Below are 27,205 nucleotides of genomic sequence, written 5' to 3' on the forward strand. Positions count from 1 at the left end.
TTTCTTTTATTTTTGATGTCTTTTGGTGACTAAAAGCAATTTGCTTATCAAGGAATTAAAGGATAAACAAAAAGTGGTATATCCATACAGTGGACTAGTACTCCATCATAAAAAGAATAAAGCACCAAGGTGTGAATTAAGTTTTAAATAAACCTATAATATTTTATCTGGAAAAAAAAAAAAAGAATGAAGTACCAATACATACTACAACATGGATGAACTTTGAAAACCTTTTGCTAAGTGAAAGAAGCCAGACACAAAAGGTTATATGTTGTATGACTCCATTTACATGAAAGGACGAGACCAAGTGACTCTTAGAGCTAGAAAAGGAGATTGGGGTTTTCAGGGCAGTGGGGAGAGGAGGGGGCGAGCATGTTCCCATGGGAACAGGAATTGTTCCTACAAGTTCTGTGTTTCCTTACGGCCTGATCAAAATGTTTTGGAAATAGATAAAGGTACTGGTTGCACAACATCATAAAGGCACTAACTACCACTGAATTGTTCACTTTAAAATGACTAATTTCTTGTCATATGAGTTTTATCTCAATAAAAAAAATTTTTTTAAGCAATTTGCTTGTTGTAAGGTTAAGGATCCAACATTGTCACTGCTGTGGCATGGGTTCCATCCCTGGCTCAGGGAACTTCCACTTCTACATGAGGTGGGTCGAGAGCCAAAAAAAAAAAAATATATATATATATATTATATATACGAAAACTTATAATTTCTTCTCCCATCTGCTCTCCTCTCCACATCCACTTCCACCCTACAAATACATCTTTGGCTGACTGTTTAATATGTAACTGTCCACATTTTTAAAAGCTTTAGAATATCCAGAGAGATACATATGTTTCCTTCTCTCCTGAATCTTTCCTTAGTACTTTATCCACCTCAGCCAAGCAGTGTTATAGGTGATGGGAAACTCAATGGTGAATAAGAGAGATGCACGGAATTAATTTTCTAGTAAGAGATGGGCAGGGAGCATGAGCAAAATAAAAGCAGACACAACAGTAGAGAGTGACAGGGGCTGGTGGAGGGCCAAGGTGGCTGGGAGAGGTCTCTGAGCTGAAGACACAACATCTGAACAAAATGACAACAAGCTGGAGAGGTGAAGATCTAGGGAAAGAGCAGCCAAGGGAGAGGAAAACAAGTTTCTAGAAATAAGACTATACTCGGTACACTGAGTCACCAGGTATTTCTCCTTTACCATGTATTACGCACGTATTTCCATGTTGGCATCTAGTCTGTTTCATTCTTTTTAATGTTATCACATATTATTGATACACCATCACTTATTTAACCACTTCCCTGATGATGGACATTTAGGTTGTTTCCAGTTTGGAGCTGCTGCAAAAAAAGCTGGAAAGAAGAGCTTTTCCCACTTGTGCTCAAATTTCTGTAGAAAACAACTCGAGGAGTGGGACTGCTGCATCAGTGTCCACGCGTGACCACACATTTTCACCCACCAAAAGCCTGGAACAGCTGTGAGTTATTCTATCAGTCTCATGTTCAGAAGCCTAAAAGATAAACTCTGAGGTTAAAAAAACAAAGACGATGTACTTGTTCAACAGGTGCAAATGCTGAGACTGATTTAAAGGCAGAACAATTAAGGGTGGGAAGACCACAGAGAAAGAGAGAGAGAGAGAGAAGGAATGCCAGCAGGGGGATTTGCTTTGAAAGATAGACATTATCTGCAGTGAAGTGGCTCAGACCTTGAACAAGAATAGCTTTGCAAAGTAAAGCTGTTGTCAAGCTAACCTTGTGCTTCCATCACACAGAACAGCACGATGTCCTTGGAAAACTATTTCTTAACGTTGATAGTCCTGCATCTAAACCACCCCAAATGAGTATAAAAGGGCAGTATCGTCCCAAACTCCCTACTGATTCACTCATTTATTCATTCAAGAGTTTGTGTTTGTTTTTGTTTTTGTTTTTTCTAGGGCCACACCCATGGCATATGGAGGTTCCCAGGCTAGGGGTCGAATCAGAGCTGTAGCTGCCGGCCTATGCCAGAGCCACAGCCATGCCAGATCCGAGCTGCGTCAGTGACCTACACCACAGCTCAGGGCAACACCAGATCCTTAACCCACTGCGCAAGGCCAGGGATCAAACCCGCAACCTCCTGATTCCTAGTTGGATTCGTCAACCACTGAGACACGATGGGAATTCCCATTCACAATTTATTAAGCATGGTTTCTCTGCCAGGCATTATACCAGGCAATGGGGATATAAAGATGAATAAAAGATTCTGACCTCAAGTGCTCAAACTTAGCACAACAGTAATTAACAAGAAGAGCTTATTTCCTGCTTGCAGCTGTTTCTCAACCCTGGCAGGTCAAGGCTTTCAAAAACCAATAGAGTGGATGCTTTCCTGAACATCCATAACCATCCTATTCAGGGACAGGGAAGTTAACGACATCAACTTTTCTAAGCTGCAGTTTTAGCAGTTTCTTTGTCCCTAGAAGCACCAGGCACAAAGAAACTCGACTAATTTAATTAGATGTGAAGAACTAACCTATCGGGGTGATCACCCACTGCCCTCCATCCAGGCAAAAAGTCTTGAAGTTGGGGATCCAATGACAAAGGGCGGCAAGGTTCGCTATTTGAGTCAGCGGCTCGCCTTGGCACTTTCTTGGGAGCAGATTGGGGAGAGCAAATCTTGAGCGAGAAGGCAGTTGAAGCACTTTCAGACATGTGTTTTCTTCTTGTGAAGCTCATTCAATAGCGATGCAGGTCTCCTGTATAGGAAAAAAAGTCTGATTTTTATATCAATCATTGGGATATTCTCTCTCAATTTGAGGACAATCATTTAATATCAACATTATTTTTTTTTCCTTATTTTTATTTATTTTTTGGTCTTTTTTAGGGCCACACCCACAGCATATGGAGGTTCCCAGGCTAGAGGTCTAATCGGAGCTGTAGCTGCTGGTCCATGCCAGAGCCACAGCAACTCGGGATCCAAGCAGCGTCTGCAACCTGCATCTGTGACCTACACCACAAAACCCACTGAGCGGGGCCAGGGATAGAACCCACAACCTCATGGTTCCTACTCGGATTCATTAACCACTGAGCAACCTTGGAAACTCCAATATCAACTTTAAAGTGGGACATTCTTAAAGATGCAGCGAGGTCTTTAGAGAACCCTAATAATTGGCTGTAACCAGAACTTTGTATTAATGAGAGTTATACATCTTTTGTGTGTGTGGGGGGGTGGAATCAATGTCCAGAATATTTCCAGAGCAATGAACCACAGACCCATCTAGAAACTTAAAGTCAGCCTTGTTATAATGGATGTCTCCGGTTTAATATTAATTTAATATTAAACCCAATTTCAAACCACTTTAGAATATGATTATGTTTTCAAAGGTAACAGACAGCTCTGTTGTGATTTGTCTCATTAGGCTGAGTTCTTTTATCTTTAAAATAGATGTTTAAAATTAATACCTAGATTTAGGTTTTGGAGCTTAACATAAGGTTTTTAAGAAATATCTTTGTGTGTTCTCTGTACAGACTGTACTCTGTAATTTCTAGCAGATAAATGACACTCTGCTAGACTGGCCCTCTGTCTAGACTTCTAGCAGGAAAATATCAACAATATGTTTTTCTCTGTTTTGGGCTCCGTAACGGTGAATTACAGGAGAACTTAACAGGTATTAAGAACAAGGCTATTTTCCCACTTCAAGCAGTTGGGTCTAGGTTTTTATCTTTCACTTTTTCTCTTTTCCTGGGTTTACCGAACCGCGACCTGGCCGCATGAGACGCAGTCAATAAAGTACTAAGGCAAAACCTGAGCAAATCCTACCCTTCAAAAGAAAACCACTTCACCTAAGGGTGCAAACGAAGTTGGACGCACAAAAATAACCCTGTTAGTTGGCTACATCATGGAATACGGCAATCCTCTGTTTGGTTTGCAAAGCCCTTGGCAGGGAGGAGGAAGGGATGGAAAAGTTTGGGTGAAGGCTTTATGACTAGTCATACAGGCAGTGAGTCATTGTAAGTTTCCAGTTAATAATCCCCTCTGCCGAGGCAGAGCCTGGGCCCGAGCGCTTTACAAGCCACTCTACAGTTCAAGTTGTCATGTCTCACGGTTTTATGGTCTCGTCCACCAAGTGAATACAAAAAATGAAAGACACCCCGCGTCGTCTTTGAAATGTGGGGCAAATTCTGGCTGGGGGCGGGGAGGAGGAAGGTGGAAAGAAAGAGAACAAGGTAGGGAGGCTGTGAGGCAGGGAACACAGAGGGCTGGTGAAAAGAGAAGGAATTTTCAGGAGTTGAAAGCTTTTCTTTCCACCTTAGATCTGCTGTCCGTTTTCCCGCGTCCAGTGCGGAAGGACAGAGCGGACACCCCCGTGGGCTGAGAGACCTGCAGTCCGCGGCCCCGCGAGAAGTCGCGCCAGGGCTCGCTCCTACCCCGGCCCCCACCCGGTGACAGGTGGGGCCGCTGAGAGGTGACCAAACCTCCGCCTTCTCGCGCTGCCTGCCGGGAGACGGCGCCGCTTCCGGTTGCTCCCGGCCCCGAACTCCGACTCCCGTCGGCCCCCGGGAAAACCGCAGCGGGGTCGCGCGGGTGCTGCCGGAACTCGTAGTTCCGCCTTCGCCGCGACTCGTAGCCGGAAACGGGGCCGGCCGGAGCCGAAAACTACCGAGGCGAAGGTACGGGTGGCGGCGAGGGGTCAATTCGCACCAGGCGTGGGGTTGGCGCTGAGGCGGTCGGAGGTGGTTGGAGGTGGTTGGGGTTGGGTGGGAGGAGATCTGCTAGCACACACGAGGAGGGTTGAGCCGTTGCTGCCGCCGCGGTCGTCGTTGCGAGTGCGAAGCCGGGATTAAAGGTGCTGCCGCGACGACGCCGGAGATTGTGTAGTTAGCTCTCCCAGCCTCTCTGCCTCGCAGCTTCCCGGGCTCAGCGCGGCCTGCTCCACCCCGGCCCATCGCCCCCGCCTCCATTTCCCGCCCTCTCTTCACCACACACACGGCCCCCCCGATCATGGATCCGGGCAGTGGTGGCGGCGGCGGTGGCGGAGGAGGTGGGAGCAGCAGCGGCAGCAGCAGCAGCGACTCGGCACCGGATTGCTGGGACCAGGCGGACATGGAAGCCCCCGGACCGGGACCGTGCGGCGGCGCCGGCGGCCCTTTGGCAGCGGCGGCGGCCGAGGCCCAGCGTGAGCACCTCAGCGCGGCCTTCAGCCGGCAACTCAACGTCAACGCCAAGCCCTTCGTGCCCAACGTCCACGCCGCGGAGTTCGTGCCGTCCTTCCTGCGGGGCCCGGCCCAGCCGTCAGCACCCCCAGCTGGCGCCGCCGCCAACAACCACGGAGCCGGCAGCGGCGCGGGAGGCCCTTCGGGTAAAAGGCCGGGACGCCGCTCTTTCCTGGGTTGCGGGAGGAAGCCGGGCGGGGAGGACAGGAGCAGCCGGCCTGGGAGCCTGAGCCCACCTGGGATGGGGATCGGAGTGGGGTCGGGAGCGCGCCAGGCCAGAGGCGCGTGGTCGTGGGGCCAGGCGGCACGTGGGGAGCTGACAGCGGCGCCGGCTGTCCTGGGTGGGGCGCCCCGGGGCCAGGGTGGCGGCCTGCGCAGGGTGGCGGCGGTGGAGGGCCGGGCGGGGTGGGAGCAGCGTGCGGGGCACACCACTGGGGCCGAAGGCCCGAGACCCGCGGCCGGCCTCTTTTTCCGTGGGGCCCCACTTCCCCGCTGGAAGTGGGGACCGTATGGGACGGAGGGGGACCGCCGCTGGACAGTGCCACGAGGCCTAGAAATGAGGACAGATGGAGCCTAGGGTCGGTCGGGTGGTTGTCGAGAGCGCTGAGGGCTTGGGGAGGACGAATGCTGGAGTTTTCCCTTCACCTCGGTCTAGACGAGAGAGCGTCTCGCCGCGATTTCTGTTATTGAAACTGTAATTACGTTTTAAATATCTATGGCACGGAACCATCCTGAAGGAATCCCAGGATGCATTGCAGTCTTGCGATCCGGCAGAAACAGTTGGCTATCAATAGATCTTTTTTCACTCTTAGCATTTTGTAAGCTTGTGGAGTTCACAGATGTCACAGAGTTCGTTTCTCACTTAACATTAAAGTGTGTACGTTGATCATGTGCCCTTTTTCTCACGTGGGACTGACTTTTCTCCTTAGTTGGTGATAGGTTTAGCATTTTTACTGCGTTAAAATCTTTTACCTTATTCAGGTTACTTGGTATATATAACTCGCTCTCCGTGTTCATGTGTCAGGAATTAGTCTATTCAGACACCTGAGCATTTGCTAGAACTTCATAGCTGTCGCGTGCCGTTTTGACCATAGCTAGTAGACTTTCTGTGGTTTCCAGTTCAGTCTTCAAAAATCTTCCTGTATTTAGGCGCTGCTTAAGTGGTAGCATGCTTTCAAGCAGGGATTTTGTAGGAATGTCAATTGAGTGAATTTTATTTCTCTTTAAAGTCCTATATTGTAATATTTCTTACACAAGTAAGACATCTTAAAAGTGCTCTAGGAGTTTTGTTTTTTCAGAAACTTTGGCTACAGTTTTCTCTCTAGAGGCAAAAAGAGAGTTTGGGGAAATGCTTTTGGGAAGTATGTATGTGAACACACGGTTTGGATTTGGTTGTTTGATTGACTGGTATTTTTAATTGTGTGAGTAGCAGCTGATGTTTGCCCTTTGAACAAGGAAGCTTAGCTTTGCTTAGATCAAGTCCTTTGGGCCACGTAAACTTACTAACTCCTAAAAGTGCTTATTTCCCTGAACCTTAGCGTGTGGATTGCTTTCATCCAGCCATTTTCTTTTTTGGCCCTCCCTCCTAACTCTGGAGGAATCACCAGTCCCACTCGGACTAGACCTAGGACTCCATTTCCAGCCTATGTAGCCCTCAGCCAGTCATCCAGGGACGGCCATCCTTAGACCTCCTGAGAGCAGTGGTCTGGAACAGTGTCACTGTTGAGTAGACATTGCCTCTTTTGCAGAGGACTATCTTTTCTCTTCCTGATATTTCCTGATATTTGCAGTTTTAATCCTTTCCTCTGTGACACTACTAGAAGTTGGAGAGATACAAATCTGTAGGGAAGTGGTTGTCCCTACCTTATGGTCTTTTTTTCTTTTTTATCAGAAGGCTATTTTGGTATAACTATCAGCTGCTTCTACAAAATGTCAGTTAATGTTAAAAAAAACAAAACAAAAACACAAAACCCACCTATGCCTGTTTGGGAAAATATGGATTTTCTAAATTGAGGTCCAGAGGTATGTGGCACTGTTGGATTACGTGTTCTAGCCCTTGAAAGGTCCATAAATTAGCACCATCAGAGGAGAGAACTATCCTTGGAAGAAGCAGGGAAAAAGTTGGAAATAGCAATTAGGTTGATTTACCAAGGGAAAACCAGAAATTTTGCAAGTTTTTGGGTTTTTTTGTTTTTTGTTTTTACAGTGAGGAAATACACGTAAGTCTAGCTTTTTTTTTTTTTTTTTTTTTTTTGTAGTTGATTTACAGTGTTCTGTCAGTGGCTATGGTGTTTTGTTGTTGTTAAACCATAGCTGAAATTGATGGTGGGTGTATGTTGAACCAGATACCAGGAGAGCTCTTGAGAAAGTCTAGAGAGAACACTGCAATGAATGACTTTTAAAATATGTCTGAAATGGAGTTTCCATTGTTAAGAACCCTACTAGTATCCATGAGGATGTGGGTTTGATCCCTGGCCTAAGGATGGATCCCAGCCTTGCTGTGAGTTGTGGTATAGGTCGCAGTCGAGGTTCAGATCCCAGAGTGTTGCTGTGGCTGGCAGCTGCAGCTCTGATTCCACCCCTAGCCTGGGAACTTCCATATGCCACAGATGCAGCCCTAAAAGAAAAAAATAATAATAAAATAAAATGTCTGGGGTAAATATCTCTCATTCCTGAGAGAAGGATAGTTTTATCTTTTTCTTTCATTCTTCCATATCTTTCTTTTTCTGTCTTTCCCTCTTTCTTTTGAAATAATTTCAGTGGTGCTTTGAGCAACCAGTAGAGGAAGATGCATTTGCACAAAGAGTCATTCACTCTCACTGGCAGGCTGCTGGTTAATGCCTGTTTCCAGCTGTCCCGAGTCAGAACCTGGGATTCATTGTTGACCTCGGTGCAGTCCTCTACAGAGCCAAGTAAACTGGCCAAGTGATGATCTTTGAGACTGTAGAGCTAGAATGAATGCAAATGTAGACGACAGGCGTTGTGTGACTAGAACATACATTTTCTCCTTCCCTTCCTTCCTTCCTCCCTCCCTTCTTTCCTTCCACTCTTTCTCTTTTTCTTTCTTTTTTAGGGCTGCATCTGTGCCATGGGAGGCCCCGGGCTAGGGGTCAGATTGGAGCTGCAGCTGCCATCCTATGCCACAGCCACACAGGATCCAAGCTGCATCTTCAGCCTACACCACAGCTTGTGGCAACACTGGATCCTTAACCCACTGAGCAAGGCCAGGGATCAAACCCACAGCTTCATGGATACTGTGTCTGCTTAACCCACTGAGCTGTAATGGGAACTCCTAGAACATTTTCTATGATAGAATATACTTTTTTAGTTCCACTTAGTTTTTTTATTCTTCAGTGAGAAACAGGTTCACCGGTGTTATTCAAGGTTACCTGGTAGCTTAGAAATTTATTGCTCACAGTTCTGGAGCCTGAAGTCAGATCAGGGTGCTAGGCCGGTGATGCCTCTTTCTTCTTCTGGATAGCAGTCTGCTGACTTGTGTCCTCACAGGGCTACAGAGGCAAGGGAGGTCTCTGGGGCCTCTCTCTCTCTCGCTCTTTTTTTTTTTTTTTTTTTTTTTTTTTTTTGCTTTTTAGGGCCATACCTGTGGCAAATGGAGTTTCTCAGGCTAGGGGTCTAATCAGAGCTGTAGCCACCGGCCTACGCCAGAGCCACAGCAACGCAGGATCTGAGCCAAGTCTGCGACCACAGCTTATGGCAACACTAGATCCTTAACCCACTGATCGAGATCAGAGATCAAATCCACAATCTCATAGTTCCTAGTCAGATTCCTTAACTACTGAGCCAGGACGGGGCTCCCTGGGACCTCTCTTTATCAGGTACTAATCCCATTCAGGAGGGCTCTGTCCTCAGGACCTAAGGCCTCCCAAAGGCCCCACCTAATACCACTGCTTTGGGCATTAGCATTTCTACATAGGAATTTTGGGAGGAATACAAAACCTTGAGGCCATAGACCTTGGACTTGTAGACACAGCCACAGCTTATGAAGTAATGGTGTAGAGTTCTGTTATCTCCATCTCAACACCTCTCAAAACTCTGCCATTGTAAAATGAATGTAGAATAAAAACTACCAGTCCCTGGAGTTCCCATCATGGCAGCGGAAACAAATCTGACTAGGAACCATGAGGTTGCAGGTTTGATCCCTGCCCTTGCTCAGTGGGTTAAGTATCCAGTGTTGCTGTAAGCTGTGGTGTTAGGTTGCAGATGCAGGACGAGGCTAGGGTCCTATGTTGCTGTGGCTATGGCATAGCTCTCTTTGGACCCCTAGCCTGGGAACCTCCATATGCCATGGATGTGACCCTAAAAAGCAAAAAAACAAAAAAACCCCCAAACCCCACAAACTACCAGCCCTCAGTAAGTCCTTCGAGGGGCATTAGCTCCAGAATGTTCTGTTTTGTAGTGTTTGGGTCTTGCTGATATTCCTTGTGGTGGGGGAGGGACTTTTTTTTTAGTAATTGGTATGATTCACAAGCCATCTGAAAAGTTTAGTGTTTTTTTTAGTATATTCACGAAATTATGCCCCATCCCCACTTGGTGAATGCTTGTGAATCACTGAATTTTCCCAAAGGTGACCTCCTCAGGCCACCAGAGAAGATTCCCGAATCAAAGTAATGGCTGTTTGGTCCTGAAGGGCTCCTACATTTTATTGTTATGTGAAAAGATACCAGCCGACCAATAAGTCTAGATAGATGAAAGATAAGGTTCTTGACTGGTTCTTTTTGCTTTTTAGGACCTCACCTGTGGCATATGGAAGTTCCCAGGCTAGGGCTCAATCAGAGCTACAGCTGCCGCCTACACCACAGCCACAGCAGCCCCACTGAATGAGGCCAGGGATCAAAACCGCATCCTCATGGATACTAGTTGGATTTGTTTCTGCTGCACCACAATGGGAACTCCAGTGTTGTCTTTCTGATTAGAGAGAAAGGAATGAAAAAGAGACTAGATACTCTTTTGCAATGAGTTAGCAGTATTAGAATGGAATTTTTCAGTATTAGAATGGAATGTTAATCTCTGGTTTTGCTCAGATAGGTATATTGCAATTAGTGAATAGACATGCCTGCCTACAGAATGAGGAATTTTCTGTGCTAGACACTTGAAGTGACACCACCAAGAGGAACAACTGGTTCTCAAAGAGTCTAGAAAGGGATCAGATACCCAATATACTCTTAAGGGAAGACACTTAGTAAGAGGGCTGTACACAGGGTCTAGAGGACTTTCAAAGCTGAGAATTGTTCACAGGTGCCCTTATATAAATAATTTCAGTCATGTCATCCTAATTATAAAACTAAAGATCAATTTTCAACCAAGTGTTCTTTGTGAATACCATAAGATTGGGGGTGGTTTGTTTGCTTGCTTTCTATGGCCAAACTTAGGACATATGGAGGATCCCAGGCTATGGGTCAAATCAGAGCTATAGCTGCTAGTCTACACCACAGCCACAGTAATGCAGGATCCAAGCTGTGTCTGCAACCTATACCACAGCAACTCTGGATTCTTAATCCACCGAGCAAGGCCAGGGATCAAACCCGCAACCTCATGGTTACTAGTCGGATTTGTTTCTGCTGCACCACAAGGGTAACTCCTGTTTATTTCTTTTTTAAAAAATACAATTAACATGTAAAATTCACCCTTCTTGTGCTTCCATACTTTAAGTTTGCTAGAAACCTGCATCAGTTATCTTTGTCCTACTTGTGGATAGAGACTTACTTATTTCATATCAAATAGTAGTCAATTACTATGATTCTAGCTATTGGGCATATTAATTTAGAATTTCATTATTCTAGTCACAGTTCTTAAAAATGTGGGTAAAGCAAGAATTTGACTTCTAGTCGAAGGTTCTTGATTATTCTGAGGTCCTCAGACTCCTTTTTTAGCTGTCAGTTGCTGATTCATACCAAAGCTTCTTAAAATTGTGTCCTCTTTTTCCGTAGATTTTAGCAAAGCATTGTCTGGGCTATGGATGTAGTTGGTCTTTCTCATAAATGACTTTGTTCTAGAGAAACCTAGTTGATAAAGTACTCCAGGTTAAATGAGTTCCCCATCATACTCTGCTTTCTAGGTGAGGGAAACACTTAGCAAGGATTTTTTTGAGTTTCTTTCACTAGCCTAGCCTAAGAGTGATCATACCAAATTCCAGACCACATTCTGAGCAGGTAACTGTATGTCACTTCACTTGACAGAAAAAGTGCATACCTTAGCAAATTCCTGTGTATAAAGTAAATAAACTCCAAGGATATATTTACAGCACAGGGAATACAGCCAAAAATTTACAATAACTATAAATGGAGTATAAGCTTAAAAAACTGTGACTCACTGTTGTACATCTGAAACTTACATAACAGGGTACATCAACTGTACTTCAATTTAACCAAAAAAAACATACTTCAATTAAAAATAAAAAGTGTCCCGTAGAATGTCACTGGTGCAATTTCCTGGTTAGCTATTTCTATAGAATTCCAGTGGGTTACCATACTATTGAGCAGTCTGTCCATCTCCTTTGTGTAGTTTGGTTGCACAGAGGTGTTTTTCTGTTATCTTTGTGCCTTATTGTGATATCTGAAATTGTTTTGGTTTGTGTATTTTAAAATACCTCATTGTTTTTGCAGTAGATAGGATATAAATCATAAATAAGACTTTTAGGGTTGTTTGAAAAAATAGAGTGGAATTTTAGTTACACTACAGTAAAGTCTAATCAGGTTGATACGTGGCATTGCTTTTGTGACTGAATAAATAGGTTCTTAGAATGTTAGGGCTAGAAATGACCCTGGCAGTAATACAGTCTCCTCATTTTCAGATGACGAAACTGAAGCCTAGAGATGCTGAGTGAATGCCTAAGGTCATTCACAGACTTAAGGACACAGTCGAGTTTAGAATTCCAAATTTGTCAGCTGCCAGTTTAGTGCTCCCTCTGCGACACCATGCTGTTTAATGTGGGGGGAAAAAAGGCAAGGCTAGAGCTAATTACTACAACCAACATGGATTTTCTGAGAGAGTGGCCCTGGAATTTGCCTTTCTTATATTTCATTCTTAAGAGTTTTTGTAATTATGGGGTTTTGAATTGCTTGTTGTAATAAGTTTGTTAAGCACTTACTGCATGATTAATATACCTCGTGCTTAGTGGGGTGAGGATCCAGTATTGTGATGGCTCAGGTCACTGCTGTGGCATGGGTTCAGTCCCTGGCCTGGAAACTTTCCCATGCTTTGGGCACAGCCAAAAAGAAAAAAAAAAATTAGGGTTCAGAGAAGCTAAGCAAATAGATGTGGTGACATCTGTGAAAAAATGGAGTAGTTAGGATTAGAATCTAGGTCTGATTTCAGAGCTTATTCCAGTAATAGTAACTCTACTAGTCCTTTCCTTGTGATTGGATAGTAAAAGATCTTTTTCCCCTGAGCTGCTTTTCAGAAATTTGGCTTACAAGTTTGTGCACTATGGCACAATCTCCATGCCCTTTCTCACTCAGTAGTAGCTGGGTGACACTGTCATAAGTAGGCAGTGCTCTAATTTGAAGCAATTTTTTTTTCTTTTTGTCTTTCGTCCTTTTGGGCCGCACCCGAGGCACATGGAGGATCCCAGGGTAGGGGTCTAATCAGAGCTATAGCCACCAGCCTACACCACAGCCACAGCAATGTGGGATCTGAGCTGCAACACCGGATCCTTAACCCACTGAGCGAGGCCAGGGATTGAACCCACAACCTCATGGTTCCTAATCCGATTTGTTTCTGCTGTGCAACAATGGGAACTCCTGAAGTAATATTTTTTAAACAGCTGTGATCACCACTCTCTATAACATTGTGCCTTTTTATTTTTAGAGTGTTAGATAATAATTAAGGCAAAACCATGGATAACTGTGTATGTTCTGTGGCCTTTTCTTTCTGATGTCCGCCTTTACTATTTTCCAGTGATGGTTGTGGGAGAAAAATACCTCAGCCTGCAATTTTGATGACTTCGTATGGTCACCTGTTTGCTAAAGAATTTGTAGTTCCTAGAGTTCCCATCATGGCACAGTGGTTAACGAATCCGACTAGGAAGGATGCGGTTGCGGGTTCGATCCCTGCCCTTGCTCAGTGGGTTAAGGATCTGGCGTTGCCGTGAGCTGTGGTGTGGGTCACAGATGCGGCTCGGATCCTATGCTGCTGTGGCTCTGGCGTAGGCCGGTGGCTACAGCTCTGATTTGACACCCAGCCTAGAACCTCCATATGCCACAGGAGCAGCCCTAGAAAAGGCAAAAAGACAAAAAAAAAAAAGGGAATTTGTAGTACCTTACTCAAGTTATACTTTAATGTCTCTTGAATATTGCTTCTTTAACCCCCTTCTTAGAAAATTGGCTCATATAAAATTGTGTTGACTCTATTCAACCCTAATAGAAATAAAAACTGCGGAAGTTACTTCAGTGAAGACTAACTATATGTTTATGCAGTATACTGTGGCAGCCTGTGGAGGTTATAAGAATATAGAAAAGTCTCCATGTTTTGGAAAACCAGTCATTCTAGAAGTGCATTATCTCCTAGGAAACATGAACAAGCTATGTGTATGTGTGGGTATCTATAACTGAAAGAAGGGTCATATCTTAGAGGAGTTGAAGAGAGCTCCTTAGCCCTTCGGGGGTGGGGTTGATGGGGAGTGGGATGGAAGTAGAAAATTAGATGAGACAAGTTTGTACCGTAATTGAGGAGAATCCTTAAGAGGAACTAGAACTGGGTACATGTGGCTATTTAATTTTAAAATTACAGTTCAATTCCTTGTTCATAGTAGCTACCTTTCAAGTGCTTAATAGCCACAAGTGACTAGTGACTGTCATCACAGCACAGTAATAGAACATTTCCATCATTGCAGAAACTTGTATCGGGCAGAATTGTCACACTGTATCTCACTTCCATTCAGTGTAGTACTCTTGTGACTTGTGTGACAGCACTGAAGTTTTAATTTTTTTTCTTTAATGAACATGCCATTTAGCTAACAGGAGTAAGGTATTTTAGTTAGGATAGCTATTTTACTTATTTATTTATTTGGCCATGCCCATGGCATGCAAAAGTTCTGGGCCAGGAGTTAAACCCACACCACAGCAGCACCTTGAGTCACAGCAGTGACACTACCAGATCCTTAACCCGCTGAGCCATCAAAGAAGTCCTAGGACGGCTATTTTACTTCACTTTATTATTTTTTCTTTTTAGGGCCACACGTGTGGCTTACGGAAGTTCCCAGGCCAGGGGTCGAATTGGAGCTGCAGTTGCCAGCCTACACCACAGCCACAGCAACGCCAGATCCTTAACCCACTGAGCGAGGCCAGGGATCGACCCCACATCCTCATGGATACTGGTTGGGTTTGTTACTTGTAGATGACAAGCTAGGGTTTAAAGCCCGAGTCAGCTCAGTTCTATCTTCTTGCCACTTGTGCCACCTCCTCCATGCCTAGTGTGGCATGAACTTAATTCATTTAGCACTGCCTGGCTTTTTCTAAAAATTGAGTGATTTTTCCTTGCCTTATCTATAAACTTTGAAATAGGGAAACAAAAAATATTTATCTATATTATGTCAAGTATAATGCCTGTTAACCCTCCAAACTGAGTTCAAAAGATTTTTTTTTCCCCTAGTTTTTCTTTTTCTTTGGCTATGCCCACAGCATGTGAACGTTCCTGGCCAGGGATTGAACCTGTGCCACAGCGGCAACCCAGGCTGATGCAGTGACAACACCAGATCCTTAACCTGCTGTGCCACAAGGGAACTCCTCCCCACCCCAAGTTTCTGTCAGTCACATAGATCATCTTAGATCTAATCATCTTAGATCTTTCATTCTTCCTTTCTTCCTACTCCTGTCAGATATTGCCTTCATTATCTCTGCATTTAACTCCTCCTCTCTAGCTGTACTGCTCCTTTGTCCTGATGGCATACTTTCTTATAAGTAGTGATGTTGGTCTTTCTGCCTTGTAGTATCCTTATGTCTCTAGTTCATCTAGAGAATGATCTTAAGTGACACTTGGCATGTCATATCTTTCCTCAAAAAAATTGCCTGCCTTTTACCCTTCAGAGACAGGAATTACTTTCTTCAGCATTTTGTGTTATTGAAGATTGGGCCCAACATTTTTTGTTGCCTTATTGGTGTTAATAATTTCTGAGTACTGATTTTAAATAAGAGTTTTGGAAGTTCCCTTGTGGCACAGCTGGTTAAAGATCCAGCATTGTCGCTGCTGTGGTGCAAGTTCAGTCTTTGGCCCAGGAACTTCCACTTGCCATGGGCACAACCAAAAAAATAAATAAAAAATAAATAGGGAGTTCCCATCATGGCACAGTGGTTAACGAATCTGACTAGGAACCATGAGGTTGCGGGTTCGATCCCTGCCCTTGCTCAGTGGGTTAAGGATCTGGCTCCAATTAGACCCCTAGCCTGGGAACCTCCATATGCCGTGGGAGCGGCCCAAGAAATAGCAAAAAAAAAAAAAAAGACAAAAATAAATAAATAGGAATTTTGCAGGTTATGAATTCACTGTTCTTTATTACTTGGTGTGCAGGATTCATGTGACTTCAGATTCTTTGATGCCTTTTTGCATCTTGTAGATTCTTTAATGCAAGAGTACTTAGATTAATATCATTTAAGTTTATCAGCTCTGAAAATAAGTTTATATTCTGGGGCATCAGTATATCATACATCTCTTCTAGTGATGTCATAGGAAGATGTGCAGTGTGACAGTTGTGGAAACGATTGTTGCTTGACCCTAGATGCCTTTTTTTTTTTTTTTTTTTTTTTTTTTTGCTTTTTAGGGCCACACCTGCAGCAAATGGAGGTTCCCAGGCTAGGGATTGAATCAGAACAGCAACTACCGGCCTATGCCACAGCCACAGCCATGTGGGATCTGCGCTGCATCTGTGCTACAGCACAGCTCAGAGCAACGCCAGATCCTTAACCACTGAGCAGAGCCAGGGATCAAACAAACCCTCATCCTCATGGATGCTAGTTGGGTTCGTTAACTGCTGAGCCGCAAGGGGAACTTCGACCTTAGATTCTAATATAAGACAAAATTGGCATCACTGTAATCACTTTTCCTGAGATGATGTAAGGGCTTACATGCATTTCAGAGACTGTGTATGAATGTCCTTTTATTTTATTGTTACCAAATAGACTATTCAGGGATCTTGATGATAACATGTATGATTATAGAATCTTAAAAAGGCCCAATCGTTGCCTTCTTGGGCTAGACCTACCAAGAGAGAAGTAATGTGTATTTATTGAGCAAAGTCTCACTGACTTGATGTGAATGTACTCGGCTGCAGATTACTTTTACAGTATCTGTGAAGGAAAAGTTTATGAAGCAAATTCAGAGAATAAGCATGCTTTCCGAATACATTTCAGTTACTGAAAATATTTTAATTGGCTGTAATTGGCAGTTTTTTTAACATTCCTGCTGCATGTGGAAGTTCCCAAGCCAGGGATTGAACCAGGTAGATTTTTTTGGTATATTAAAGAGACTCTTTGAAAGCTTGAATTTACCATAGGTCTGAATTATTAAGGTTTTTGTTTTGTTATTGAACTCTATTTTTACTGTATTTTAAAAAATAAAATGGATGTATAGGTCTCATTTTTAATAAAACTTATTTCTATTAAACAGCACCTGTGGAACCTTCTCAAGAGGAGCAGTCATTGTTGTGTGAAGGTAATTTTCTATGATGTGACTCTTTGACTACCTAATTGGGAAAACATTAATTTGTCTAGATATTGTTTTGTAAATATATATTATATCTCAATTCCTTGTCTAGGTTCAAATTCAGCTGTTAGCATGGAACTTTCAGAACCTGTTGGTAAGAAAATTTCTGACCATATTAATACAGTAATATGAAACTCTTTCACTCTCAAGATTTAAGGTGCAAATGTAAGTGTTATGATTATTACAATGCCTCTATTTAAAACTGACATTGAGTATTGGCTGTTAGGATTGAGAAAGCAGAATCTGTTGAGCATTAATGCTGCCATGATAAATCTATGACGGCAAATAGGAAAGAACAGAACCAGGTGGAAGAATGCTAAAGTCAGTTTGAGCCATTCTGTGAAAATTTTCCTTCCTCTTTCTTTCTTCCCCATAATTCCCAAGGTGATTAATAAGGTTGATGCTAAAGTTATATAACTTGCAGAGGAAAAATAAAAGGTCTCCTAAATCTTTTCACACTTTTTTGTCTTCTGATTTTGAACTTTGAACTCTCTTTTACGTCTTTGTGGGTTTTTTTTGTTTTTTTTGTTTGTTTTTTTTTTTAGGGCTGCACCCATGGCACATGGAGGTTCCCAGGCTAGAGGTCGAATCAGAGCTATAACTGCCAGCCTACACCACAGCCACAGCAACTCAGGATCTGAGCCGCATCTCACGGCAACGCTGGATCCTTAACCCACTGAGCTAGGCCAGGGATCAAACCCATGTCCTCATAGATACTAGTCGTGTTTGTTAACTGCTGAGCCACAATGGGAACTCACTCCCCCCCCTTTTTAGGACATCTTGACACTGGAGTAACTGGGCTCTTAGGAATCTTAGATCTCCTGTTCCTGCTTTATTTTTCCTTATGAAGCTGAAGCTTCATTAAAGTAGCAATCTCTCATAATCTCTGAATCAGAGCTGTGATGTCAGCAGTGAGGCCAGCTTGCCTGTTTCTGTCATGAAAGAGATTTTCTGTGTGTGTGTGTCTCTCTCTCTTTTTTTTTTGTGTGTGTGTGTGTGTGTGTGTGTCTTTTTGCCATTTCTTGGGCCGCTCCTGTGGCATATGGAGATTCCCAGGCTAGGGGTCTAATCGGAGCTGTAGCCACCAGCCTAGGTCAGAGCCACAGTAATGTGGGATCCGAGCCGCGTCTGCAACCTACACCACAGTCACGGCAACGCCAGATCCTTTAACCCACTGAGCAAGGGCAGGGACCGAACCCGCAACCTCATGGTTCCTAGTCGGATTCGTTAACCACTGCGCCACGACGGGAACTCCTCTGTGTGTCTCTTGATGTCAGGAAATAGAACTGAATATATATATAAAGTTCTATTTGCTTTTTGAAACTATCTATTTTATAATAAGTTTTATAACAAACTTCTTTTGGAATACTAAAAGTGTCTTATTTCAGTAGAAAATGGGGAGACAGAAATGTCCCCAGAAGAATCATGGGAGCACAAAGAAGAAATAAGTGAAGCAGAGACAGGGGTTGGTCCCTTGGGAGATGGAAGGCCCACAGAGGAAAGTGCCCAGGAAATGATGGAGGAGGAAGAAGAAATACCAAAACCCAAGTCTGTGGTTGCACCGCCAGGTGCTCCTAAGAAAGAACATGTAAATGTCGTGTTCATTGGGCACGTAGGTAAGTTTTATTCATAGCAGTGATAAGAAAGGACCAAAGTCGTCAGGTACAGCAAACGTAGAACATCTTAGCTACTTGAAGATGTAATAAAACTGAACTAAATTGATCTAAAATGTCTTGATTTTTTTAACTCAATAGGTTTTTTTAGCTGGCCCCAGATTGCCAGCTCTTTGTTCTTCAAGGTTGTGATAGCGTGGAAGCTAGAAGAAAAAGCTTCAGAATGTTTGTATATAGTGCATAATTGGTCTGTAGGCTGCTGCTGATGACTTAGCATCTTATGGGACCTATTATTATAGAAAATGTGCCTGTATTTTTTGCCTGAATTCAGTTAAGTTTTGGTATTAACTTGACTAGGTATTTTAGTTTCCCATGTTTAAGGAATTGATAATTTGGAGTAATTTCTGGATGTTATCACATTGCTGGCTGAGCACACAAAACAAAGCCATATCTAATTTACTTAAGATATTTTCTGACAATCTGACTTAAGCCCAAAATTGTGAGAATAGAGAATTATGTGCCCCATTTTCTTTATCTTATCTCTGCCTTCACCTGGATTTGATGATAAATCCTTTTGCTATTTTTTTTTTTTTTTTTGCTGTTTTTTTTTGACTGTACCCATGGCATGCAGAAGTTCCGCAGGTCAGGGATCCAACCCACCAGGGCTTGAATCTGGGCCTCTGCTGGATCCTTAACATGTTGCATCACATGAGAACTGTTCTTTTAGTAGCAAGAACTCCTTTGAAATTTGTAAAGGAGTACCTATATTGGCTAAGAGTGAAAGCAGACTATTGAAATATAGTTTACAGGTCTTTGGCCTCTTTTGCTCTTCTTTGAGTCTCCCCTTGAGTAATTTATATTCTTTTGCTCCAGAAAGCCAAGGAGCAATCTGTTCAAGAATTCTTAATTTATCATTAAAGTAGTTTTAAGGTGTCTTACTTTCAAAGGGAACTCATGACCAGAATTTATGACCCAAATTCCTATCATTGCAGTTGCTTTTGCAAGCTGTAGTTACATATGTTAAATGGACCTTTTAGTTGTGTTTGTATATAGTGATTGTGTTTTGGTTGTTTTGGTTGTTTTTTCCACACCTATGGTGTGCATATTTTTGATGATGTTGTTACTTTTAGATGCTGGCAAGTCAACCATAGGAGGACAAATAATGTAAGTATATTTTTGGGTAAATGTCTTGTTACCACTCTAAGTCTCTCATGGAACATTAATTAAATATATTTCTAAAAGTTATCTTTTAGATTTGTTAATAAAAACTAATGTAGAACCGTAGATTATAAGAAATCTTAGTTTGCCTTAAATATAATTTTCTAGGGAATAATGAATCTGGGGGAACTGGTTTTTTCTTCATCAACTCCTTAAATGTTTGTGGATTTATTCAAAGATAGGTAGCCTGGCTAAAGTGCTAAATAATTTTTTATCATATCTAGAAGGCTTCTAGGTATGAAAATACCATTGTTGACTTCTAGAGGTGTGTTGTAAAATGGAAAAATATTTTAAGTTAAAACATCCATTTATTTATTTATTTATTTATTTATTTATTGTCTTTTTGCCATTTCTTGGGCCGCTCCCACGGCATATGGAGGTTCCCAGGCTAGGGGTCCAATCGGAGCTGTAGCCACCAGCCTACAACAGAGCCACAGTAATGTGGGATCTGAGCTGCGTCTGCAACCTACACCACAGCTCATGGCAATGCCGGATCCTTAACCCACTGAGCAAGGCCAGGGATCGAACCTGCCACCTCATGGTTCCTAGTCAGATTTGTTAACCACTGAGCCACAACGGGAACTCCAAACATCCTTTTATTCTCTCTTAAATTAGGCCCATTTCTTTAAGCTGTATCATCAGAGGATCTAGAGGGCCTGTCTTCATTGTCTTGCCTTGTTCAGTAGTCTTGATCTTGTCATTTACTTCTGAAAATGTCCACAACAAACCCTAATAAAATGGGCTATTACGTGGGAATCCTTAACTAAGGCTCTGTGGAAGGAAGTGACAGGCCTGTTGGATGTTGTGTTTTAGGAGAGTGTATATTTGGGAATTTTCTTTGGTATTTCACTAAGATTCTACACTCAGAATGGTTAAGAGTATGCACTACAGATTGCATTTAGTTGCTATGACTCCTTGGTCTTTTCTACCTTATGACATTCCCTCTACCTCAGTTTTGTCTTTCATTATCTTCATAATTTGAGGAGTGTTTGTTATTCAGTTAATTTATGGGATATTCTTCGATTTGGGTTTGACTGATATTAACAATATGAGGTTATACATTTTGACAGGAATGTCAGAAGATCGGTTGTGCTCTTATCAGAGCATCCTGTTACAGGGCACATGATAGCAATAGTATTCAGTATGTTTTGTTCACTCCTGGTGATAGTCATGATTACCTGGTTAAGGTGTTGTCTGCCAGAATTTGTCACTGTAAAGTCATTATTTTTTCCCATTTTGGGGGGGAGATAATTTGATACTATAAATATCTTTTCCGTTGAAACTTGTGATCGTTTCACCATCTACCCCAGTGGTACCTTTACTTTAAGGTAGCTGTTTTATGGAGTTTGAAATTCCAAGAGCTTTTAAAGATTTTCTAACTTTACAACTGAATATTTTGTAATTAAATGTTTATTTTTCTTTTCTTTAAACATTTTCAGGTATTTGACTGGAATGGTTGACAAAAGGACACTTGAAAAATATGAAAGAGAAGCTAAAGAAAAAAACAGAGAAACTTGGTAAACTTTTTGACATTATAAATTACTCTTAGGAGTTCCCGTCGTGGCGCAGTGGTTAACGAATCCGACTAGGAACCATGAGGTTGCGGGTTCGATCCCTGCCCTTGCTCAGTGGGTTAACGATCCGGCGTTGCCGTGAGCTGTGGTGTAGGTTGCAGACGCGGCTCGGATCCCGCCGTTGCTGTGGCTCTGGCGTAGGCCGGTGGCTACAGCTCCGATTCAACCCCTAGCCTGGGAACCTCCATATGCCGCAGGAGCGGCCCAAGAAATAGCAACAACGACAAAAAGACAAAAGACCAAAAAAAAAAAAAAAAAATTACTTTTAAGGAAACTCTGCCTACTTCATGAGGTCTAAAGGTTTCATAACAGGAAAAGTCTCCAATTCTCCTCATTACTACCCAGTAGATCAGTTCCTGATAACTACATAACTTAAAGCAGAGAAAATGTGGAAACAGCCAAACATCCAGGATAACAATAGGAGACTTGTGGAATAAATTATAAAATACCCATTTAATTGAGTCTTTACCTAGCCAATAAAATTTCATTTATAGTATAGTAACCAGGAAAAGAATGGATGTTACAGTGGAATTTGGGGGTGAAAGCAGGTAACATAATAGTACTTAGGATATGATCATTAACTATGTGGATAAACATTTGAAAGAAAAAAGAATTATTGACAGTTGTTGCCTTTGCATGGTGAGAGAAAGGGCCAACTTTTTCTTTCTCAGCTAAGCTTTATCTAAATAAGACATTGATGGGTTTTTTGGTTGTTGTTTTTTAAATTCTGTATTAAGGGGAAAAATACTAATCAGTGTAATACTAAAAGATAGATTACCTGCTATGAAATACAGAGGATGAGGTAATTTAAATTACTAAGGGTTTTGGTTTTGTTTCATTTTGTTTTTTGGCTGCACCCATGGCATGTATGGTTCCCAGGCCAGGTATCAAACCCAAGCCACAGCAGCAACTACACTGGATCCTTCACCCATTGCACCACAAGGGAATTCTTAGTGGCCTTTAGTTTTGAAAAATACCCTTAGACAGCCATTATTTGTATTATACTTTGTGCTTGATGATTGTAACAGTGAAATGTAAAGGAACTTGTTACATAACTCAGAGTGATCTTGGCATTGGTACTAAGTAGTTTTTCTCTGTTCACAGTTCTCATAAAAAATGTTTCCTTATAGAATATATAATTGACAGTGGTATATGTAAAAGCTTCAAGTGTTTAAATCAAAATAATACAAGTTTTAGTCATTTAATTTTTATTTCTACCCAGTGCTGTTCATGATTTAGCTGGGAATTCCCATTGTGGCTCTCAAAAATGAACTTGTCTAGTATCCATGAAGTGGTTTGATCCCTGGCCTCGCTCAATGGGTTAAAGATCCAGCATTGCTGTGAGTTGTGGTGTAGATCACAGATGTGCCTCGGATCTGGCATTGCTGTGGCTGTGGCTGTGGCAGAGGCCAGCAGCTGCAGCTCCGATTCGACCTCTAGCCCCTTCCATTTGCCACACTGTGGCCCTAAAGAAAAAAAGAAAAGAAACTGCTGTATGTTGGACATAAAGCTGATGTCATCAATTAAACCTTTAATGTTAGAAGAATATTTTTGAAACTTGGATGTTCTTACCATGAAATAAAATTCTTATTTTAAAATTATTTCAGGTACCTGTCTTGGGCCCTAGACACAAATCAGGAAGAACGAGACAAGGGTAAAACAGTAGAAGTGGGTCGTGCCTATTTTGAAACAGAAAAGAAGCATTTTACAATTCTTGATGCCCCTGGCCACAAGAGTTTTGTCCCAAATATGATTGGTGGTGCTTCTCAAGCTGATTTGGCTGTACTGGTAAGGAAAGACATTTCCAATTCATCCGTGTATTTGTTAGCAGCCCAACTTAAAATTTAAATAGTTTACCTTCTAAAAGCAACTGTAATATATAGAGTCATAATTTTCACTTTTTTCTCACTAATCTGTCCAAGAAATCTTCATAATTTGATTTAGTCATGAAAACGTTTTAGCTTTTCTCCATCACTGCTATTACTTACTGTTGTGTCAGAAATTAGTGTCCACTGAATGCCAAGCCTAATCTAATTTGTACCCAATAAATGTACTGTAGGTACAGTAATGAATAAGAAATATCTGTTTAAAGGTCCTTAGTCATTTTGCAATTTGGAGTGGGGAGGGGTAGGTACATTCACACTAAATCACATATATGTTTGAATTATAAAATACAAAGGCATCCTAGATTTTGGAAAATTGGGAATCTGAAGATTTACCAAAATCTTAAAGCATTAAGACATTGTGACATTCAAAAGTATTTGTTATGCATTTACTTCTATTTTTTTGAAAGAAGTGTCTGATAAACTAAAAGATATTTTATTGCTAGAAGAGTGTACCAGAATGTATAAGGATGAATATTTCATTTTTTGGAATAGGTAATCTCTGCCAGGAAAGGAGAGTTTGAAACTGGATTTGAAAAAGGAGGACAAACAAGAGAACATGCAATGTTGGCAAAAACAGCAGGCGTAAAACACTTAATTGTGCTTATTAATAAAATGGATGATCCAACAGTAAATTGGAGCAATGAGAGGTAAGCTTGGATGCCTTGAGTGTTTTTTTACAGACGTTACTGGGATAAAGGATGGTATGGTTACTCTATGCTTTTTTGCCTTGGGGTTTTTCTAAACCTTTGTTTAATGATGGCATTTCAGTTGGTTTACCTTAAAATTCAGTTATTTATATTTATAAATATTAATAGATATGAAGAATGTAAAGAGAAACTAGTGCCATTTTTGAAAAAAGTTGGCTTCAATCCCAAAAAGGACATTCACTTCATGCCCTGCTCAGGACTGACTGGAGCAAATCTTAAAGAGCAATCAGATTTCTGTCCTTGGTACATGTAAGTAACCTTTTCTTCCTTCTAAAAAAATGTTTGTGTCTGAAGAAGTAATTAAAGAAAATACTGACAGTGACTTTGGCCATCTTTTAATTGAGTTGTCTTTTTGTTACTGAGTTAAGAGTTCTTTATGCACTGGATACAAGTCCCTTATCAGATACACTGTTCGCAAGTATTGTCTCCCATTCTGTGTGCGTTGTTTTTTTGTTTTTGTTTTTGTTTTTTTTTGTTTTTGGAGTTTGCCATTTCTAGGGCCACTCCGGCGGCATATGGAGGTTCCCAGGCTAGAGTCAAATCAGAGTGGTAGCTGCTGGCCTATACCACAGCCACAGCAATGTAGGATCCAAACTGTGTCTGTGACCTACACCACAGCTTACAACAATGCCAGATACTTAACCCACCAAGTGAAGCCAGGGATGGAACCTGCATCCTCATGGATACTAGTCGGGAGCCACAATGGGAACTCTCTTGATGGTGTCTTTTTTTTTTTTTTTTTTTTGTCTTTTGTCTTTTTTGTTGTTGTTACTGTTGCTATTTCTTGGGCTGCTCCCGCGGCATATGGAGGTTCCCAGGCTAGGGGTTGAATCGGAACTGTAGCCACCGGCCTACGCCAGAGCCACAGCAACGGCGGGATCCGAGCCGCGTCTGCAACCTACACCACAGCTCACGGCAACGCCGGATCGTTAACCCACTGAGCAAGGGCAGGGATCGAACCCGCAACCTCATGGTTCCTAGTCGGATTCGTTAACCACTGCGCCACGATGGGAACTCCTCTTGATGGTGTCTTAATACTGATGAAGTCTAGTTTATTTCTCTCTTTTTTTTCCCCCCACCTCTTCGGCATGCTGAGGTTCCCAGAGCAGGAATTGTACCTGTGCTATAGCAGTCACTCAGGCCACAGCCATAACACTGGACTAGTAACCCACTGAGCCACCAGGGAACTCCTATTTTTTTTTCTCTTAATTGAGCTTTTAGTATCATGCCTGGGAAAGTGTTGCCTAATCCAGTTATAAAGAGTTCACCATGTTATTATTTTCTTCTGCACCTACTGAAGCTCTTAGATTTAAATGGGTGTTTCATTTTGGATTATATATTTAAGACAAAAGTCTTTTTTTTTTTTTTTTTTTTGGTCTTTTCTAGGGCCGTTTCCTGCAGCATATGGAGCTTCCCAGGATAGGAGTCAATTCGGAGCTACAGCCGCCAGCCTACGCCAGAGCCACAGCAACACCAGATCTAAGCCACATCTGCAACCTACACCACAGATCACAGCAATGCCCGATCCTTAACCCACTGAGCAAGGCCAGGGATCGAACCCGCAACCTCATGCTTCCCAGTCGGATTCATTAACCACTGAGCCATGATGGGAACTCCTAAGACAAAAGTCTTAGTCTTTAGTTTAGTGGGTGTTTAAATTCTTTTTGAATTTTGTTATTTTGTCCCCAAGATTATTTTTGCTATTCTGGGTCACTTGAATTTCCATATGAACATCAGGACCAGCTTGACAATTTCTACAAAAAGGCAGCTGGAATTTTTTTTTTTTTTTAGGGCTGCACCCACGGTATGTGGAGGTTCCTAGGCTAGCGGTCCAATCAGAGCTACAGCTGCCGGCCTACACCAACAGCTCACAGCAATACCAGATCCTTAACCCACTGAGTGAGGCCAGGGATCAGACTCGCAACCTCATGGTTCCTAGTTGAATTTGTTTCCGTTGGGCCACAACGGGAACGCCAGGCAGCTGGGATTTGAATAGGGATTGCATTGAATCTATAGGTCATTTTGGAGGAACCATTGCCATCCTAGTCCAGATACTGCAATTTTAAAGGGGAAGGTATTTTATAGAAGCCTGATTTCAGAGCTTGAAAACTCCATAAAAATTAAGTAATAGAGTCATTTTGTTATAGAATGTGGGCTATTTGCTATGAAAATTTTTCTGAATCTTTGTGTTTATGGGGAAGCTTTAAGTTTATGAGGAAGCTTTTTCATTATATTGAGCTATTTTGGGGTTTTTTTTTTTAGAAATTTCTGTGTAATAAATGAGATGAATTTGTTGAATGAGGAGTATATGGGTAGAATGAAAATATTGTTATAACCATATTTTTTGTATAGAATCATATAATTTGAAACTTTAACATTTATGTTGACTCTTTGGATATCATTATGTTCTCAGTGGATTACCATTTATTCCATATCTGGATAATTTGCCAAACTTCAATAGATCAGTTGATGGACCAATCAGGCTGCCAATTGTGGACAAGTACAAGGTAATTAGAATATTTTTGGGTTTTTTGTTTTGTTTTGTTTTGTTTTTTTGCTTTATAGGGCCGCACCCTCAGCATATGGAGGTTCCCAGGCTTGGGGTCTAATCAGAGCTGTAGCTGCCGGCCTACACCACAGCCACAGCAATGCCAGATCTGAGCCACGTCTGGGACCTACACCATAGCTCTCGGCAACACTGGATCCTTAACCCCCTGAGGGAGGCCAGGGATCAAACCCACAACCTCATGGTTCCTAGTTGGATTTGTTTTCGCTGCACCACAATGGGAACTCCTATTCAGTTGGGGTTTATGGGGGGTGATGAATTATTTTGTTTAAATTATGAAATAATTTTTTTTCCTTGTCTTTTTAGCTATTTCTTGGGCCGCTCCCGCGGCACATGGAGGCTCCCAGGCCAGGGGTCGAATCGGAGCTGTAGCCACCGGCCTACGCCAGAGCCAGAGCCAGAGCAACACAGGATCCGAGCCACGTCCGCAACCCACACCACAGCTCACGGCAACGCCGGATCGTCAGCCCACTGAGCAGGGGCAGGGACCGAACCCGCAACCCCATGGTCCCTAGTCGGATTCGTTAACCACTGTGCCACGATGGGAACTCCTGAAATAATTTTTTTTAATGGATGCATCCGTGGCACTTGGAAGCTCCCAGGCCAGGGACTGAATCTGAGTCACAGTTACAATCTACACCACAGGCAATGCCCGGATCCTTTAACCTACTGTGCTGGGGTGGGATCAAACCCAGGCCCCCACAGCAACTGGAGCTGCAGTTGGAATTCTTA

The 27,205-nt window shown here is 42.4% G+C and overlaps 1 protein-coding gene and 1 long non-coding RNA gene across 3 annotated transcripts in view; one reads left to right on the forward strand and one right to left on the reverse strand.

The window, feature by feature from the left end:
- On the reverse strand, nt 2,159–4,856 carry LOC102166437. The gene is made up of 2 exons (XR_002342422.1): nt 4,290–4,856; nt 2,159–2,736 (listed from the first exon to the last, which is right to left on the reverse strand). It is a non-coding gene; the product is annotated as an uncharacterized LOC102166437 (long non-coding RNA).
- Nucleotides 4,645–27,205, forward strand: part of GSPT1 (G1 to S phase transition 1) — a 36,678-nt gene continuing 14,117 nt past the window's right edge. Inside the window, exons 1-10 of one of the 2 annotated variants that reach the window (XM_021086589.1) lie at nt 4,645–5,340; nt 16,814–16,858; nt 16,962–17,003; nt 18,298–18,525; nt 19,653–19,686; nt 21,180–21,257; nt 22,922–23,102; nt 23,693–23,847; nt 24,016–24,156; nt 26,321–26,414. In XM_021086589.1, the coding sequence (XP_020942248.1) occupies nt 4,983–5,340; nt 16,814–16,858; nt 16,962–17,003; nt 18,298–18,525; nt 19,653–19,686; nt 21,180–21,257; nt 22,922–23,102; nt 23,693–23,847; nt 24,016–24,156; nt 26,321–26,414 (1,356 nt within the window). In that variant the 5' untranslated portion in view covers nt 4,645–4,982. The remainder of the gene's footprint in view (nt 5,341–16,813; nt 16,859–16,961; nt 17,004–18,297; nt 18,526–19,652; nt 19,687–21,179; nt 21,258–22,921; nt 23,103–23,692; nt 23,848–24,015; nt 24,157–26,320; nt 26,415–27,205) is intronic. The other variant, XM_021086591.1, reaches the window with a different exon arrangement.

Source organism: Sus scrofa, chromosome 3 (genome assembly GCF_000003025.6).
Source record: "Sus scrofa isolate TJ Tabasco breed Duroc chromosome 3, Sscrofa11.1, whole genome shotgun sequence".
In the NCBI taxonomy this organism is placed as follows: Eukaryota; Metazoa; Chordata; class Mammalia; order Artiodactyla; family Suidae; genus Sus; species Sus scrofa.